Source organism: Trichoderma asperellum, chromosome 4 (genome assembly GCF_020647865.1).
Source record: "Trichoderma asperellum chromosome 4, complete sequence".
Lineage (NCBI taxonomy): Eukaryota > Fungi > Ascomycota > Sordariomycetes > Hypocreales > Hypocreaceae > Trichoderma > Trichoderma asperellum.
In genome coordinates, this window is record NC_089418.1 from 3,772,614 (window position 1) to 3,789,553 (window position 16,940).

Sequence of the window (16,940 nt, forward strand, 5' to 3'; positions counted from 1 at the left end):
GAAATACGTGCATGACATCTCCCCGTATAGGTAGCGACGCAGCTTCGGATGGCCGTCGCTGGTACTTTGCATCGAGCAGCTTTACGCTATGCCTACTTGATGAGATGAGGAACAGAGAATGGAAATGATGGAGAAGAAGTGGTCTGATGCCACCTCAGAAACCTCCACAGCATCGAACAATATGCAAATCTACCAGTGGCCAGCATCGCAGACCCAGATGTGAGATGCATTAGCACAAGCCATACACTGCACGCATCGACTGTTTAGGGAGTTGGAAACATTTCAGAAACAATCCTAATCTTGATAATATTGAATGGAGCATTGTCCAGAATAAAAGTGAGTACTACTTGTAGTAGCTGCCAAGACCTAAACTCATCGCAATAGCGAGTGCCCGAAATGCAGACCCAGCTCCAGCTAAATCTAAGTCATCATCTGCTAGATCCAGATAGATACACTGAATAGATGCATATCTGCGCACATGACAACGACGACAAAATGAAAATATTGAGGAAGTGAGGGGGTGAAGCAGAAGAAGGAAACTCCATCAAACAAAACAAACGCAAAGCAAACGCTCCCAGCCTATAGCATTCCATCCGCAATCTGTGAAGCCAACTCATGCCCAGGCCCTTTGTCAAACGCCCGTATCCTATCCGCCGTCCGTTGTGAAAAGCCAACTGCTGAACTAAAACTATCGTGTATGTGGTATCTGTATGCTGACTGACATAGTGGTCCCAAATTTCCGAGGTATCTCTGTATCTCTGAGGGTCGTTATCAAAATAGCAAAACTACAAAGAATGGCTGTCGATTGTCGCCATTCACGCTTGGGCGACAATGCTTCGTCCGACATCGCCCCATCTGAATCGTCTTAAACCTCCGCCTGATGAGCGAAGAACGTCGCGGCCGGAGGATGCAGTTTCATTGACGCTGCTGACACTGGCAGTCAGGCCCTCCTGGCGGCCTACCTCGCGCCCAATAACGTAACCGGCTCCAAAGCCAACTACGGATACGAGCACGACGACTCCAGCACTGACGACCCAAGTGAGAAGGGTTGGAGAAATAAACGTCTCTTCTGAAACAGCGGTGGCAGCTGCCGTCCTCTTTTTCTTAGTCGCCCGAGGGTTTCGGCCTGTTGATACAGCCCGTTTGGCTTTGTCAGAAGACGAACGAGTCTGCGAGCTTGACCTGGCAGGAGAGGACTGTCCACATTTGTTGACTGGGGTCGCCGCCGCTGCCCGAGGTTTCTCAGACTCTTCCTCCAACTCCTGTTCTGGGACAAACCGGAGCTCCATAGGCTGGCTGCTGGGACCAACTCCTGTTTGTGCAGCCCGCTGCGCCTCGGTTTCCTCCTTGCTCTTGGGCAGACCCCTAGCTGCTGCAGCGCATGACAGGAGAGTGGTCAAAGACGCACGGAGAGCCGCGTCGTTATCTTCCCGAACCGACGGCGACATAAAGCTGGGTCCACGTTGCACTCTCGTATGCGAGCGCTGAGAGAAGGACGGACGGGTAAAGTCTCTGTGAGGATGCGGGGACATGGCTGCATTAGACGAGTAGCTTCGCTGGTGTGACGGAGGATGCGAGAATGCGTTTGGCTGCGGTCGAAAGACGGGTTGGTTATGTGCTTGGCCCAACGCCGTGCCCGCGTCTCCGTCAGACTCGCCGTCAGAGTCCTCCATATCCTCCTCCGGTGACGGCTGCATATTCTCTGTCGAGCTGGAGAGTACATGATCTTCCTCGCTGTCGCTTTCGTCGTATTCATCTTGGCTGCCTGTGCCCGTAACGGGGATGGTTGTCTGTATACGCGGCACCGATCTCGCGGGAGCCTGCACTCGTCGGCGGCGGTTGTAAGAGCTCCCGACGCGCAGTCCAGTTGTCACGATTTCGTCGCCGATGCTGGAGAGCGACGAGGACGATGGCTGAGAAGCGACTTCGACCCAGGATTCGGTGTTTTCTACTGCTGTTAGCGGAGGTGGACTGTGACAGTCGCAGTATGTCACTGGCGAAGACGAACCGTCGTAGCGGCGCTGGTGAGCATTCGAGTTCGCGAGCACGTTTGGCATGCTGGCGGATCGCTGCGAGCTGGGTCCCGCTTGCTCATCAGCGCGAAGCTGCTGGGCCATGATTTTTTTTTTTTATATTCTATATTTTTGTTGTTTTGTAAGTGAAAACGGAGTTACGAGCCCCAGAACACTGGGCGACGATTGGCGATAGATGCTATTCCCTGTAAGTCCGCAACTCCCTATCGGTGACCGTGACGGCAACGCCCCACCCGATCGCAAATCGGTCTCCCAGGCAGGTCGCGCGCTCAAGCACTCTCGATCGCGGCGCTGCTATAAATAATGTATGTCGGTGGACGGCAAACCAGTAGACAGACAAGTAGAAAGATGAGGCAAGCCCTCGCCAGGATGGACAAAGGAAAAAAAAGGAGAGAAAATGAGCCAGAGTCGGAGATAGAGTACAGAAGCGTTCTGTTGAGAGACGCTAGGGTAAAGACAGCATGACGATAAAACGACAGCAGCGGGTGCTTGTCAGTTGCTCGCGCTCCCTGTGGTGCGTGCTGGTGCTGGTACTGGTACTTTTGTCGCCTTGTCAGGCCCGGCAGGGACAGTGCGTGGATCCGTCACGCGCGCTGGGCCAATTGCGTCAACTGCCGCAGAATCTGGGGAACGAGACTTGCTGGGAGCGGCGGCATGGACAGCATGGAGTCATTCGCAGGGGCAGACAAAGCCGGGTGAGACAATGCTGGCAAATAAAGGCGAGCAGTTCAGCAGTAGTACAATGTGAACACTTTTCGTTATTTTCTCTATTTCCTATTCTTTTGGCGGAACCAACTCTTTGTATTTCTGTCGCATAAGGAGCGCTTGAGGACCCAAGTTGAAAAGACCAGGGCTTGAACAGGCAAAACACATGAGGCGATGTACATACACCGCACAAACTGGCGATGAAGCGGACTCGGTAGGTAGACTGCTGAAGGGGCAAATCACGCAGAGTACATACATTTTATGTAAACCGAGCCAATCATCAGAAGCAGACAAAACACAATAATCCCTTGCAGCGAGCGTTCGCCTATTAGGCCACAACGATTCGGTCATCAATGACTCGGCAAATCCCAACACTTTGAAACCACATGCTGCGTGATGGCTGCTTACTCGTCGCAGCAGAACAGAACATACGAGCAATACATGCCACTCAGACACTTCGGCAGGCACAGTGCATCAACCTCTCGCCATCAAATGGGCATCACTCGCGGGCGGTGTGCATGATCTCCCTCCAAGTACAAGTACAAGTACAAGTACCAGCCTAGCAAACCACCCGTCTTAGTAGGTGACGCGGAAGACACATCCCATATCTGATTCAATAAACCTACAAGGCAAGAAATGCAAGCCACCGGTAAGCCCCAGCCCAGCCCCCCAAAGGCCGGGTCATGAGCACAACGGCGGGGCTTAGCCTAAAGCAGCTTCTCGCCAGGCCGCATGAGCAGCGAGAAGACGTAATGGATGCATCTCCTTGCATTAATAAAGCGTTGTTATTTGCTGCCACTGAATCTTTTTTTTTTTTTTTTTTTTTGGCAATGGCTTGACTCTTTGTAGCTGGGCAGTTTCCATTTTGCTCTCTTTCCGGGCTGTCAAAGTGACTTTTTATCTCCGCGACCTTTTCGTATCGCTGTGGCATGACGGATGCGGTCTCTACGCTGCGTCTGCCTACAGAATAGGCAACTTTATTCCTTACTAAGCCCTACGCCTTGCAGGCACAACGAAGAGGCTACCTTTCTCGCAAATATATCAGTAGATGCTTTGGTTGCAGAAGTAAGTCAGTATATCAGTAGTAATATCCAGCACTCTGTATTCCTTGCATCTCGCTCCAGCACAGCACAGCACAGTCAGACTGCAGAACAGAGCAGGACAGCTGCCAGAGTCCATCCCGTCTGCAAACAGCCCACCGTATGTACATGCAGCAGTAGCCCTTATGCGCAATGAAATCTATCCAATCACTCTGGGGAAAAACACGGCAGATAGCAAACAGCGGCAGCGCACGTGTGTATGTGTGGCAATGCGATAAAAGCAAGGGATGTAATAAATGGGCGTACCGCACGTCACACGGCTGACCGGATTTAGCTCAGCCTTGCCGCATCGACGTGATAGGTCATCTGAGAGCTCGACAAGCACCAATCATTGCTTGCGCAGATAGACTAGAGCCATCCGTTTACAGTCACTTGAAATCGTGCAGACTGACCAAGAACCAAGAAGCACAAATATTCACCAAAGAGCGCGTTTGCAAGATTCAACTAATGTAGACAAGTGTATTATTTTTACTCGTAGTCTATTATGCTGGAAAAAAGAATTATGTCTGGCAAAACGATATAATAAAAAAAAACTTTTCCCTAGCAACGCCTATTTTTACAATCCTATGCAAAGGTCATGGGCGGAGACTTACCAAGTCTCTTGGAGCAAGATTTACGATCGGTTGTACGTCCGGGAGGTTACTTTCGAAATGAGTTAAGCAAAAGGTACAAGCCCTCAAGTGCAGCCCACGTATCAAGTATCTGCATTCTGTATGCAAAGCCCCCAGGTCCCTCAGAAGTAATTCGCAGCCATCAAAGTTGGTCTTCGCTTTTATCAAACGAAATGAACCGAGATCAGCCCTCAAACCCCTCAGAAGCCCACTGGTGTGTACAAGGCGCTGACAATAAGAATCGCCAACGCCGCCGACGCCGAAAAAAAGCCCATCTATGCCATCTTTACCAAGCCTCTATGAGAAGCAAGGCAACGAGCCCTCAGATTACAAAGTAGAGAATCCCCCAGCATTGATCTGCGCTCTTTATTTAAGAGCTTTCCCAAAGCCCACTAAATCCCAAAAAGAAAAGCCAAACGTAAATTGCATCATAACCCGCAAATGCCCATATCCCACGATTATATATAGACAGTAGATACTAGATCAAACCATCTTAGTCGAAGGAGATCTTGGTGCCAGAGAAGCCAGGCTTGGTGCGGTTAACGGCGCTGAAGTTACCGCCGCGGCCACCACCGCGACCACCACCTCGGCCGCCAAAGCCGCCACGACCACCTCCACGGCCACCACCACGGCCACCGAAGCCGCCGCGTCCACCACCAGCGCCGCCCTGGGGACGGGGGCTGGAGTAGTCAAGTCGCAGAGAGCGAGCGAATCTGCCGTTGCCGATGGAAGCACCGGTCTTGGCGTTGTAAGCCTCTCTGGCGTCATCAATGGAGCCAAAGGTAACATAGCCGAAGCCCTTCAGGTTTCCACTCTCACTAAAAAATGTGTTAGCATTGTAAAGCAGCGAGTTCAATACAAGATAAGATAACTTACGGGTCGGTAGGCAGTCTAACGCTGACAACGGGGCGAACCTCGTTGAAGAACTCAGTGACGGTGTCCTGGTCAATATCGAAAGGCAGGTTGCCGACGAAGAGGGTATCGCTCTCAGGGCTGACGGTGTCACCGTGCTTCTTGGCGCGGTCAGCAGCGCGGGCCTGAGGAGTGGCATCATCAGAGCGGGCGTTGGCATAGTCAAGGTTGATAGCACGGCCACCAACATCCTGACCCTGCATGGCCTCGTAAGCCTTGGAAGCAGACTCAGCATCCTTGAAGTCGACATAACCGAAACCACGGCTGCGGCCAGTAGCCTTCTCAGTCACGACACGAGCACCAACAAGGCCGTCGAAGGACTCGAAAGCCTGGTACAGGGCATCGTCATCGATGCTCCAAGCCAAGCTGCCAGCGAAGAGGGTGGAAGCAGCGTTGCTGTCGACCTTGGTCTTCTTGGCAGAGGTATCAATCTCGTCGTCAGCCTTGCGCTTCTTGGAAGCGGAGGCATCCTTCTCCTCCTCCTCATCGGAAGAAGAATCATCGCTGTCCTCCTCAGAGTCATCGCTAGAGTCAGACTTGGACTTCTAAGAAAGAAAAAAGTTAGTTAAATTTTTTTTTTTTTTTTCAATAAAGTGAATAGTCCTGGAAAACTAACCTTAGCAGCAGGCTTCTCCTCATCAGAGTCAGACTCAGACTCAGACTCAGAGTCGGAAGACTCAGCAGCCTTGGCCTTGCCGTTCACAGCAGGCTTCTTCTCCTCTTCCTCCTCATCAGACTCGGAGTCATCAGACTCGGACTCGGACTCAGACTCAGAAGACTCTTCCTTGGCGGCAGCCTTCTTGGCGTCCTTCTTGGGGGTCTTCTTGGGGGCCTCCTCCTCAGACTCAGACTCGCTCTCGCTGGCAGAAGAATCAGATTCCTCCTCAGACTCAGACTCAGACTCAGAAGAAGACTCGGGCTCGGCCTTCTTCTTGCTCTTCTTGGAGGGCTCCTCCTTGACGGCCTTCTTGGGAGTGGTGGCCTTGGCGGCAACAGGCTCAGCGGCCACAGCCTTCTTGGTGACCTTGGTGGACTTGGCCATTGTGAAGAATAGGGTGAATAGAGATGGAAGAAAGGACAAAGGTAATATAGGAAAGACAAAAGACGAGAATTTTTGTCTTTAGGTGTGGATGTAGAGAAAAAAAGAAAACACAGGAACTGGCAGCCTCGCAAGTTTTTAAAGCCTGGGTGGTTGGGGACTTCCCGCCTACTGCGCAGCTTTTTCAGATTTTTTTTTTTTCTTCTGTCCGGCAGAATAGTGGAATAGTGGGGTTGCCAAAAGCGGTGAGATAGATTGGCCCAGCTCGCCATGGGCTTCTCCACATACCGTATGCAGGCTGTGTGGCTAGAACTTGCTGCCTGAGGCTGCAGAAGCGAAAGAACTGAGAGGTAGGCTAGTCAACCATAGTGGACTGCCCTGGTAGGTCGGCATTCGAAGGCGCTCAAAAGCATCAGGAGATAGGTATTCGAGCTTCCGCCGCCTCAGCCCCCGACCATTTGGCCTTTGCCGACTCTGTACCTTTCAGCCCGTCGAATCTCAACCAGCTCGCCATCATGCCGACCCCCGAGTCCGAGCTCTTCAAGAGCCAGAAGCCCACGGTTCCCCCCACATTCAACGGCGTGGACTTTGACGACACCAAGGCTTTCAAGGCGGCCGAGGATGCCATTATTCGGGAACAATGGGTCGGTGCCATGATGACCCGTCTCGTCCAAGAGGAATTGGGCAAGTGCTACGTCCGCGAGGGAGTCAACCACCTGGAGAACTGCGGCCACTTGAGAGGTAAGCCGATGAAGCTCCAATGTGCACCGCACTGAAACGATTTGGGGGATCAAAGACTCATTGAACTGTGGATAGAAAAATACCTGCAATTGCTGGCAACGAACAAGGTCAAGGGAACCAAGTTTATTCAGCAAAACTACCTGGAGAAGAAGGACCAGGAGTTTGATTTGGAGCGCAAGGTGCACACGAGCGACAAGATTGCCAAGCTGAACCATGGACGATTCTCATGAGTCCAAAATGAAGCTATCTTTTAAAAACATATTTTACACATACACACAAATTTTTGTTTGAGCTATCAGACGGCCGAATTAACCGGCTGAGGCCTTGTCTGGGATGGAGCAGAGGCTATGGTTTAGAGGACTAGAGCCGTGCATGGTTTTGAGCGCAGCGGTTGGAACGCTCTGCCAGTGTATATATCAGGAAGCAACGGAATTACGTTAAAATGCAAAAGAAATTATAGAAAAAATGCCAGTAGTTTGTAATTACGCGCACAAAGTGCTGTTCAGTTGCAGTACTAGAGATGACGAGGCTGAGAGCAAGCAGAACTCTTGTAATCGATCCCATTGGTCACCCCACTACCTACCAGACCAAACGGCATAACCCAAAAATTCTCCAACCACCAATAGCAGAGCCTCGCCATCTCACCCAGAGCCGACCAACCTCGCAACCCTCACACATATAAAAAGCCATGTTCTGCACCCGGTGCCTGCGCGCAACGGTCGCGCGCCGCCAATTCTCCTTTTCACGGCAGTTCTCATCGTCCCTGCGATTCTACTCTACCGAGCCTCAGCTCTCGACCCCCACCACCGACGCCGGCGAAGCTGCAAAGCCGGCCGCCACTGCGCGATCCAGCTGCCCGGAAGGAACTGTACTCAATGGCCTGAACTACATCAAAGGCGGGCAGGACCCCGTCGCCAAGAAGGACGAGGACTATCCGGAGTGGCTGTGGTCTTGCTTGGATGTCATGAAGAAGGCCGACGCAGCGGATGACAATCTGGGCGACGAATTCTGTATGTTTGCCTCTCTACTCTCATTTCTCTCTTCCACACCTCTTTCAAAATCATAAATGGCCCGCAAAAACGCTGACTTTTTTGTCTCCCCTTGTAGCAAAATCCAAGAAACAACGAAAACTCGCGGCCAAGCGCCAAAAGGCCCTCGAAGCAAAGCTCCTCGCTGAAGGCAACCTCGAGGCCCTGGCGCCAAAGGTACCGCTGCAGCAGCAGTCTGTGAACTTGCCCGGCGAGCAGAACGGCAGCGTGTTGGACAACCTCGCCGCGGCGGAGAAGCGGGAGGAATTGAGGAAGGCTATGCGCAAGGAGAGAAGGGCCAAGATCAAGGAGTCTAACTACCTGAAGTCTATGTAAAAAAAAAATTGTGTAAGGTAGGGAAAGAGCAAAAAAGCGAGGGTTGGTTATAGACAACATTATCTGTACAATATATAACGAAAGATTTTTCAAGACAAGAGAATCTCAATACCTGTAATGTGATAAGAGTTTATCTTCTAGTAAGAAAGGCGCTGGCTGATACTCAAGCCTTACTTATAAAAGCATATATATTCGTTATTTCACTTTTGATGCTCAAGAATAACCGTAGAGGAATCGAAAATGAGAAAGGTTCTCTTTTGAATTAAAAGACAGAGCTCCCCCACCCTTCCCAAACCATTTACATTGCATATATCAATCTCTCTTCAATAGTCACAGGGTATACTATTTCCCCAAAGAAACAAATTCAAAAAGATATCATCTATTGGCCTAATTCAACACGCTCAAATCAAGCGGAACACTGCTCCCTCTACCTGCTCTATATCTCCTTACGCCTCCAACAAAATCCCTAGGCTTCGGGAAAACGCTTTCGTCCTTAAAGTGCCACCTCTTATCGTCGATGATGATTCGTCCACCGCCCTGGCTCATCGTTCGTGAGTGGTTCGTGGTCTTGGGCGAGAGGGCTGGTGAGCTTCCTCCATTCGCGGTCAGGGTAAATGAGCTCGGGTCGAGCATCGTATGGCGGAGTGAGGACCCTCTAGGTCGTGAAGTGGGAGGAGGAGGCCCATTGGAAGGCGGTGGGGCTGAAATCGGGGGTGCTGGCGGTGCTGGAGGAGGAGAAGGTGCTGCTCCGGGAGGGGCTGGAGGCGGCGGCGGCGGCTGAGCTCGGGGAGCTGATGATGGCGAGGGTAACGGAGGCGCTACTGAAGGCGGAGGAGGTGGTGGTGCTCCGGGCAGTACAGGAGCGGATGTTGCTGGAGGAGGCGGCGGTGGAGGAGGTGCCGCAAAGGGTGCCGGTGCTGAGAATGCCGGTGGCGGCGGAGGAGCTGAAGGAGCTGAAGGAACTGGAGCAGCCGAAGCGGGAGCTGGTGGAGGAGGAGCCGGAGGCGGCGTGACTCTGGAGGGCTTTCGAGAAGTTGGTAGCGGCGGTGGCTTCTTGCCAACCGGAGGCGGCGGTCCCTTTGTCTTCTTCAAGCCTGCTGCCGCTCCTGGAGGCGGAATTGGAGGTCCTCGCCCTGGAATAATGGGAATAGCTGGTGCAGATGGTGCAGCATCAGCCGGCGGTTTCAGCGCGGCAAAGGTCGGTACATGGGGCGCAGAATGAGATGGCGCCTTCTCCGAATCCGAGTAGGAGGGCGCTGAGCCAGCTCCCGTATCGATATTTCCTCCTCGCTTCTTTAGCTTCGGTATGCCGCCAGCAAACAGGCCTCCCAGCTGCGGTGCCGAGTCGACTGGGCGTACATCTTGGTGTGCGGCGTTGTGATCGCTGTTGCTTCGGGCTCGATTTGCTGAAGGAACAGGCGGCGCGAGAGCAAGGCCGGGGACTGGAGGGGCGCCACCTATGGCAGGGCCACCTGATGACCCTGATGCCTTGCCAACAACCGGGGCAGAGCGATCGTTGGTGACGGCCTTTTTTAGGGATTTTCCCTTGTGGATATCGGCAAGGAGAGCATTCTATGAGCAGAGTCAGCCGGCAAGTTTCACTCAAAAGGCTTGGTTGGCGAGAGCACGCACTCGACCTCCTGAACTTGGCGGTGGACGGCCGGGCAAACCACCGGGAGCTCCTCCTGGAGGCGGCGGCGGAGGAGGGGGAGGAACTCCTCCAGCTCCGGGCAATGGAGGAGGCGGCGGAGGCGGAGGAGGCGGCATGGCAGGATACGGGCGAGAGTCTCGCGAGGTGGTTGAGGTGTCGGGGTCTTTGCTGCGCTGAGGCTTGGGTGGAGGTGCAGATAAGCGTCTGTTCTAGTGCAGGGTCGCAGGCTCCGCGGGATGTCGACGCTGCAGCTGCGTCTGCGTCCCTAAATACGGGTATCTGGGGAGCGTCGCGCGCGAATTGTAGAGTTTGGGCGATGACGAGGATGTCGACGTGGGCATGCCAGAGGCAAAGGGTCGTCGCTGGCGTTTCGTCATCAGGCTTACGAGCCCGGCGCAGAGTCGAGGAGAGAGGGCCAGTCCAGCCAAGGCCCCACTCTTTTGGCAAGGCCCTCACAGCTGGAGCCTGTTCTATGTATAGATGGGTATTAGAAGAGTCAAGTGGTCAAGAGTAGAAACGGGGGTTTTGGCTTGTGGAAAGCGAAATAGTACGGAGACTGGGTATCTTGGATGCTCTTTGTTTGCTTTGAAAATTGATTATGCATATGACTGCAGTCACACAAGGCGCTGTTGGGTACCTGTACCTGCCTCCCGTCTGCTCGCATGTACCAGAATATGTCACTTTTCCTCTGCCCGCCACGATGTGGAGCCAATCACAGCCTTGCAGGCAATGATTTTATGCCAAACTCCAAGCTCGCACCTTTTCCGCCTTGCCGCCTTGCCCTCGCATTTCCGCACAGCGACTTGGGTCCAGTCAAGCTGCGAAGTTGGATTTGCGACACGGCGATTCCATAAAGAACTTTGCGCCGTTTTCCATTCGCCATTGGCTACGCTTCAGCCCAGCCCCATCCCACCTCTCGAGGCTTTTACCTCTACATCGCATTTCCGTTCATCACCATGCGACGAGCGAATCCCCGGCAGGTTGGCTTTATATGCCAGTCCTGTGCTTCATTGCCGGCCCAAGCATCAAGGCAACCTTTTCCAAGCCGCATTCTACTCTCCGCTCCCCGCCAAGTTGTTCAAAGCTCGGTCTGGAGATCAACACCGGCGAGATGGACCGCATCAGTGTCAGCCTCAAAGGCCGCTGCAGACGCCGAAACAGAAGCAGACGGGAAGGCAGGACCAGTAGCACAGCGGGCCGTGACGGACGCCTTGCAATTGGCGAATATGGCGGAGGATAGCGTCAACAAGTTCCTCTCCGTCGACGGCATCCCGGCGAAGCAACTTACAGCCGCTGCTCTGCAGTCATGTCTACGAGCGGCCGCTGCGCTTCATCCCCAATTGAAGCGGGCAGAGGCGCAATATAGGGCCTCAGCATCGAAACTCGTTTCTTTGGGAGCCGAGCGGACAGGCGCGAGGATACCCGTTGATGCCAAGCTGATGGAGGCGACTCTTCGAATCTCCCACGCGGCATATGCCATTATTGCAAGCCCGAATGTTGAGATGACACCGGAATTCCTGGAGCTCTATGTCGCCATTCAAGCACAACTCGGCCAGCCAGAGTCTCTGCCTGCTGTCTTTGAGATGTACGCACACAAGCCAAAGCCTGTTGTCAAGGATGGCCAAATTGCGTACGTGAAGCAGAATCCCAATGCGGCCGCCCGAGCTATAGAGCCCGCAATCGCAGATATGGCTCTGCAGACTGCAATTGATGCCAAGAGTCTAGATTCAGCTCTTGGAGTCATTGAGTCTTCATACTCCCTTCCTGCTTTTAAGCGCCAGAAGTTGATCAAGCACGGCACGGCACCTGCGCTCGGTCTCGTCACCCTTCCGTTTGGCATCTTTGGTCTATCAACGGCCTATGCCGCCTACTGGCAAAACACCATGGACATCAGCACTGCTACGGGGATTGGCTTTGCCGGTATCTCGGGCTACTTCCTTGTAGTTGGCTCTCTCGGTATGATTGCCAAGCTGAGCAACAAGGACCAGATGAAGAGAGTTACATGGACACCGGGAACGCCGCTACGGTATCGATGGCTAAGGGAGGAGGAGAGAGCCGCTCTGGATAAGGTGGCATGTGCATGGGGCTTCAAGGAGCCTTGGAGACACGGCGAGGAGATGGGTCCTGAGTGGGAGGGCCTCAAGGAGTACATGGGATATAGGCAGATGCTGCTTGACAGAGTCGAGTTTATGGAGGGCATGAGCTGATGGCGTTGTAGACTACCCTATAAAAGAAGCTGTAATATAAATCCTACTCGAAGATTTGAATGAATGGCTGCTAAGACTTGTCTTTTAATAACGTTTGCGTATAATTGCATGGAGCATCGCCGGAACGAATTGAGCCGCCTTCTAACGTAGTAGGTAGCCATCTCTCCAGAGAACACACTTCATGCAGTAACAATCAAATCAACAAAGTCATGATGGTTTACATTGTCAGCAGAGTATAGAACTTTACTCGTCAGAAACTTTCAGCCTCACAGTCTGACCTGAAGCATCAATATCCCAGACACCAGACCTGCCGAGTTCCGAAAATATCACCGTGCTCGCGTCCTAACCCGCAGCGTATCCGAATAGTCCAAAACTGTCAGCAGGGTCGAATCCTAGGCCGAACAGATGTCATCGACTAGTGCATGAATCATGCCCCATGTATGTATGTTGTTTATCTGACTGGGAGTAGTAATGAGGCACTAGGTAGCCACCGGCATGGCATATCATGCCACTGATGTAAATGGAGAAGAGACGCAGTCTTGACATGGCGATTGATAGTACTACTAGTACCAGATTGCATTATGCGGCAGCATCCCAGTTCCTCGTTTACGAAGGATTACCCTAATGAATGAACAACGGCCATGTCAAGACAAGTCTGGCGCTTCAGGCACTTTTTGCTAGCAGTAGTAGGTACTAGGTAGGTAGTCCTGTAGTACGAAACACAAGCGCCCACGAAGAAAAAAGAAAAAAGCGCCGCATAACAAACACCGGTCGTTTTGCTCCGTCTTCCTCTTTTCTTTTCTTTTTTTGTAGCATCTACATCACTCTCTACGCGCATTTACATAGATACTAGGTTCACGCAGATATACTAATTGCCCCGGCTTACATCCAAGTACCTGTCCATGCACCCCTTGGGCCTAGTCTTCTTCTAGTTCTACTAACACTTCCTTGACATGTACAGATTTGGGGGCCGTTTTGCAGTCGTCATGGTAGATTTTGACCCAAGATCCAGCATCTTGATTACGAATGGGGTAATCTGGGCAGATGCTACGCTGGATCTGCTTGTTGGGTTGCTGGTGCTTGCAGCACAAATCACGGGGCATTAACCACCGCTCACCTGTTTGTTTCGTATCTCTTCTTTCTTTCCGTCTTTTCCGCTTTGGCCGGCAAACTTGGTCTCTCATCTTTATGACTCGTCCTTTTCTTTTCTTTTTTTCTTTCTTTGCATGCCTGAAAGGAACAGGGGCTTGGTCTCCAATCTTACCTACCGTTGCTCCTTGCACGTACATTAAAGCAACGACTTACTCCAATAAAGCGCCTGTTTTATGGTCACATCTCATAGCAGGTATTTGTATTGTAATAGTAATCCATGCCTTATATACAACCGACTAGGTATTATCCATCTAGTCGTTCACAATCATCATCATCCTAGCAAACGGCAGCTTTTCGCATTACTTGTATAATATTAAGCGACGCCTTAACTCCCCGCTCAGAACTCTACGCGTAACCAAAAAGGGGGTATAACAAAAACGGTCTTTCCCGATCGTTTTCTGCACACCATTCCAGCATTCTAGTAAAGCTCGCCATTACGGGGCCAATTAGTACACCGAAAGGCACACACAAAAAAAGACAACCCTGGTCAAACTCGTGGAAACACACAAAATATTACAGGTGATAAAAAAGGGGGGGAGGGAGCCACGAGACGAGCATGGCCCGGCCCACGCCGGATTAGCGCTCTTTTCTTCGTCTCCTCTCTTCATCTCTTTTCCTCTTTCCCTTTTGTTTCCCTTGTTCCCGTTCTGGTAGAGTGGAGAGAGAGGATACGGCGAAGCGAAAGCGTGGGACTCTGTGGACTTTGTGGTGCCATTGTAGTAGGTAGTTGTCGCGGATACATACCCGTGTGGATTATGGCCTGTCAGTTTTCTGTGTGAGCCGTCATTATTAATTTGTCTGCCGAGAACTAGAACAGAAATGCTATCGTGAAGAAGAAGAAGAGAAAAAAAAAAAAAAGACTACTAGCACCATGCGCCTGCTGAATGGCTAAATTCAAGAGCGTCATACCCATGCGTATTTCTTTCTTTTTCTGTCCTTCATCCTCTTCTACAAGGATCTGTTAGTTCCCAGTCCACCGAGTCTGCATGGGTCGGGACAATGAACCCCTGGCATCAAGGTGCAATGTCTGCATAACGCTAGATCCAGCTGGGCATGAAGAAAGGGAAGGTTCTGGACTGCAAGGACTCTCTATATTGGCACCTAATGCCTGCTATGGGTTTGTCAAGGATTAGTGACAGTTGTAAAAGGCAAAGGAATTGATAAGTGATAGAAGCTTGAATCATGTAGTAATTGGTATCTCTTGATAGACAAAAAAAAAAAAAAGAAAAGAAAAGAAAATAGGCTTAGGTGTATGTACAGTAAAGGCCTGGTTCCCATGGCGTCGTAAATCGTCTTCAACTTTTCGAGACGAGAAAAATTGATACCACTGCGGTATATACAAAGGAAAACAAAATAGAAGTAGATGAAGGAAGAAAATTTTATAGAGGGACAGTTGTGAAGAGAACCAGCCCCTACCTAATAATCATGAAAACAGTCCTCTAAAATAGCCAAAAATAATATCAGAAAACTGGCAACTTTTCCCCGTTGTTTTTCTTTTCTTTTAATGAGCAAATACTCCATTACCGCCAAATCATCGTAGCAGGTTTCTAATTTTTGTATGGCCCGCTTTCATATGAAACTTCGTATTTCGTAGTCTTCCGGATGGCTCCATCCTGGTCGTCCGACGAGCCGTGTCTTTGTACAGACGTGAGGATAAACTCTTCACTCGCATCGTCGCTCTGGTGAGCAGCCACGCTGCGGCTGATGGTATCTCCGCCTGGTCCGGAATAAGGTTTCCAGCTTTGGCGGCGTGAGGGTGAACTGGAGCGCTCATATCCGTATTTGTTGCGGCTCTCTGATCCCAGACCGCCAGATGCTCCCGTAGAGCCCTTGGAAGCATTGTTGCTGCCAAAGGTCTGGGGGAAGAGAAAGGCTAGGACGATACGGCACATGGGCAAACAGGCACAGATAATAGCGACATTTTCTTCGATGATGGTCCACAGGGTCGAAGCGATGTCGACTAGACAGCCTGTTAGTATAAATGAATTCTCAAGAAAAGGGGGGAAAGTATCTCACAGGTCGTATCAGGGCTGGTTGTCGAGAAGTTGAGGGTAGTGGCACGCATGATAGATGTCACAGTAACACTAGAGTTGTTAGTTACGTATCCTAGAACAAATTAAGGCATTTCTCTCAACAAAGGTAAAACTCACAAACTACCAAGAGCAAAGACAAACATCAAGGCCCTCTTTTGGCTAAGGGGCAGTTTGCTCGCCCAAATGGGCTGCATTGGGAGCAACAAGATCAAGACATCGGTGGCGATTGAGTAGCCGGCGTTGGCGTACCAGTTTTGAGTCAGACTGACACATGTAGGATGGGTGGACTTGTCCCAAGCTCCACTAATCGGGTTGCACTGGAAGATGGACACAATTGTGCTAGCAATAGCATATGCCGTGACGATGCCCAGGAGGATGTAGCAGCAGATGCGGAACCACCTCTGGACAAAGATTCGCAGATACAAGAGGACAATGGACATTTTAGTCAGGCCGATGGTGAGTTTGTAGAAGATTTGCGCAACGTAAAACCACTATTCAACAAAGCATCTGTGAGTTTTATTCCGTTGAATCTTGGGTCGAGGAGCCATACCTTGAGAGCAGCCAGCTTGTCTGGGACCGATAATGTCTTAATATGTTTGCCAAATCCGTAATTGCATGAAATCATCATGAATATTTGCACCAACAGAGTACAAAACTAGTGGTTCCTACATGTTAGTTCACAATCCAAAGTACAAGTATCCTGCCAGAGGATAAGGAAATGGTTGAAGCCATACAAAGGACACTAAAACAGTGTAATCGTCCCATCCCAACCCTGTTCTTCTTGAGATACGATTCCAGAATCTAATGGCGACGAAGATTGGTGTCACGGCGAAGAAGACGATACTCGGAATGCGAACGAGGCCGGCATGGCTGGCAGCCGCCTCGTCTGGAGACATAAGACCAGGCATGATCTCGGGTCTGTTGGTTGTGTATGATCGAAGTGTCCCCGGCAGTTGGCAGAATGAGAACGGCACAAAAGCCGGAAGGATGAAGGAAATAGATTATCGGAGGGGGAAGGGGAACATGGGGACAGCCTTCCCTATAACTGGTTTCCCCAGGGCGGCCGAGTGGGTTCACGATTTACTAAATAGGCAGAGGCGAGAGGCAGAAGATGGAGAGAGAGGAAGAGAAACAGAAACGCAGCACGATTCTGTGCATAGGTACTAAGAAGTACTAGGTAGGCATGCATCATACAGAAAAGCCAGCTAACGGGAACGACCGAGGGCATCCGATACGGGCCAGGACACAGGCGTTAGCCTTGCACAGAAGCTACGGCGAACAGAGTTTGGCTCTCGCGTCTAAGAGGCAGACGTGCATGGCCGAAATGAAGTGCAGCTTGGATGGCTAGCTAGGCGGTTTCATCAGCAGCGCCGAGGAAAAGAGTGGGCTGCG

The 16,940-nt window shown here is 51.3% G+C and overlaps 7 protein-coding genes across 7 annotated transcripts; 3 read left to right on the plus strand and 4 right to left on the minus strand.

Annotated features, from left to right (window-relative positions):
* Positions 1-284: 284 nt before the first annotated feature.
* On the minus strand, positions 285-2,515 carry TrAFT101_007627 (uncharacterized protein). Its single transcript, XM_024910002.2, has 2 exons — positions 2,009-2,515; positions 285-1,948 (listed from the first exon to the last, which is right to left on the minus strand). Exons 1-2 carry the CDS (start codon positions 2,115-2,117, stop codon positions 816-818), a joined length of 1,242 nt encoding a protein of 413 aa, XP_024759274.1. The 5' UTR covers positions 2,118-2,515; the 3' UTR covers positions 285-815.
* Positions 2,516-4,302: 1,787 nt separating this feature from the next.
* Positions 4,303-6,553, minus strand: TrAFT101_007628 (uncharacterized protein). The gene is made up of 3 exons (XM_066128102.1): positions 5,978-6,553; positions 5,326-5,903; positions 4,303-5,267 (listed from the first exon to the last, which is right to left on the minus strand). The coding sequence occupies exons 1-3, from the start codon at positions 6,401-6,403 to the stop codon at positions 4,943-4,945; spliced, it is 1,329 nt and encodes a 442-aa protein (XP_065984218.1). The 5' UTR covers positions 6,404-6,553; the 3' UTR covers positions 4,303-4,942.
* A 189-nt stretch (positions 6,554-6,742) lies between these two features.
* On the plus strand, positions 6,743-7,668 carry TrAFT101_007629 (uncharacterized protein). The gene is made up of 2 exons (XM_024911016.2): positions 6,743-7,141; positions 7,217-7,668. Exons 1-2 carry the CDS (start codon positions 6,916-6,918, stop codon positions 7,369-7,371), a joined length of 381 nt encoding a protein of 126 aa, XP_024759272.1. The 5' UTR covers positions 6,743-6,915; the 3' UTR covers positions 7,372-7,668.
* An 82-nt stretch (positions 7,669-7,750) lies between these two features.
* On the plus strand, positions 7,751-8,620 carry TrAFT101_007630 (mitochondrial 54S ribosomal protein mL54). Its single transcript, XM_024902647.2, has 2 exons — positions 7,751-8,151; positions 8,249-8,620. Exons 1-2 carry the CDS (start codon positions 7,830-7,832, stop codon positions 8,503-8,505), a joined length of 579 nt encoding a protein of 192 aa, XP_024759271.1. The 5' UTR covers positions 7,751-7,829; the 3' UTR covers positions 8,506-8,620.
* Positions 8,621-8,717: 97 nt separating this feature from the next.
* Positions 8,718-10,732, minus strand: TrAFT101_007631 (uncharacterized protein). The gene is made up of 2 exons (XM_024906857.2): positions 10,138-10,732; positions 8,718-10,077 (listed from the first exon to the last, which is right to left on the minus strand). The coding sequence occupies exons 1-2, from the start codon at positions 10,270-10,272 to the stop codon at positions 8,893-8,895; spliced, it is 1,320 nt and encodes a 439-aa protein (XP_024759270.1). The 5' UTR covers positions 10,273-10,732; the 3' UTR covers positions 8,718-8,892.
* Positions 10,733-10,933: 201 nt separating this feature from the next.
* TrAFT101_007632 (uncharacterized protein) lies at positions 10,934-12,433 on the plus strand. The gene has a single exon (XM_024901989.2). The coding sequence runs from the start codon at positions 11,113-11,115 to the stop codon at positions 12,361-12,363; it is 1,251 nt and encodes a 416-aa protein (XP_024759269.1). The 5' UTR covers positions 10,934-11,112; the 3' UTR covers positions 12,364-12,433.
* Positions 12,434-13,734: 1,301 nt separating this feature from the next.
* On the minus strand, positions 13,735-16,677 carry TrAFT101_007633 (uncharacterized protein). The gene is made up of 6 exons (XM_024904139.2): positions 16,283-16,677; positions 16,099-16,203; positions 15,666-16,039; positions 15,532-15,599; positions 14,932-15,475; positions 13,735-14,626 (listed from the first exon to the last, which is right to left on the minus strand). Exons 1-5 carry the CDS (start codon positions 16,454-16,456, stop codon positions 15,063-15,065), a joined length of 1,134 nt encoding a protein of 377 aa, XP_024759268.1. The 5' UTR covers positions 16,457-16,677; the 3' UTR covers positions 13,735-14,626; positions 14,932-15,062.
* Positions 16,678-16,940: the final 263 nt, after the last annotated feature.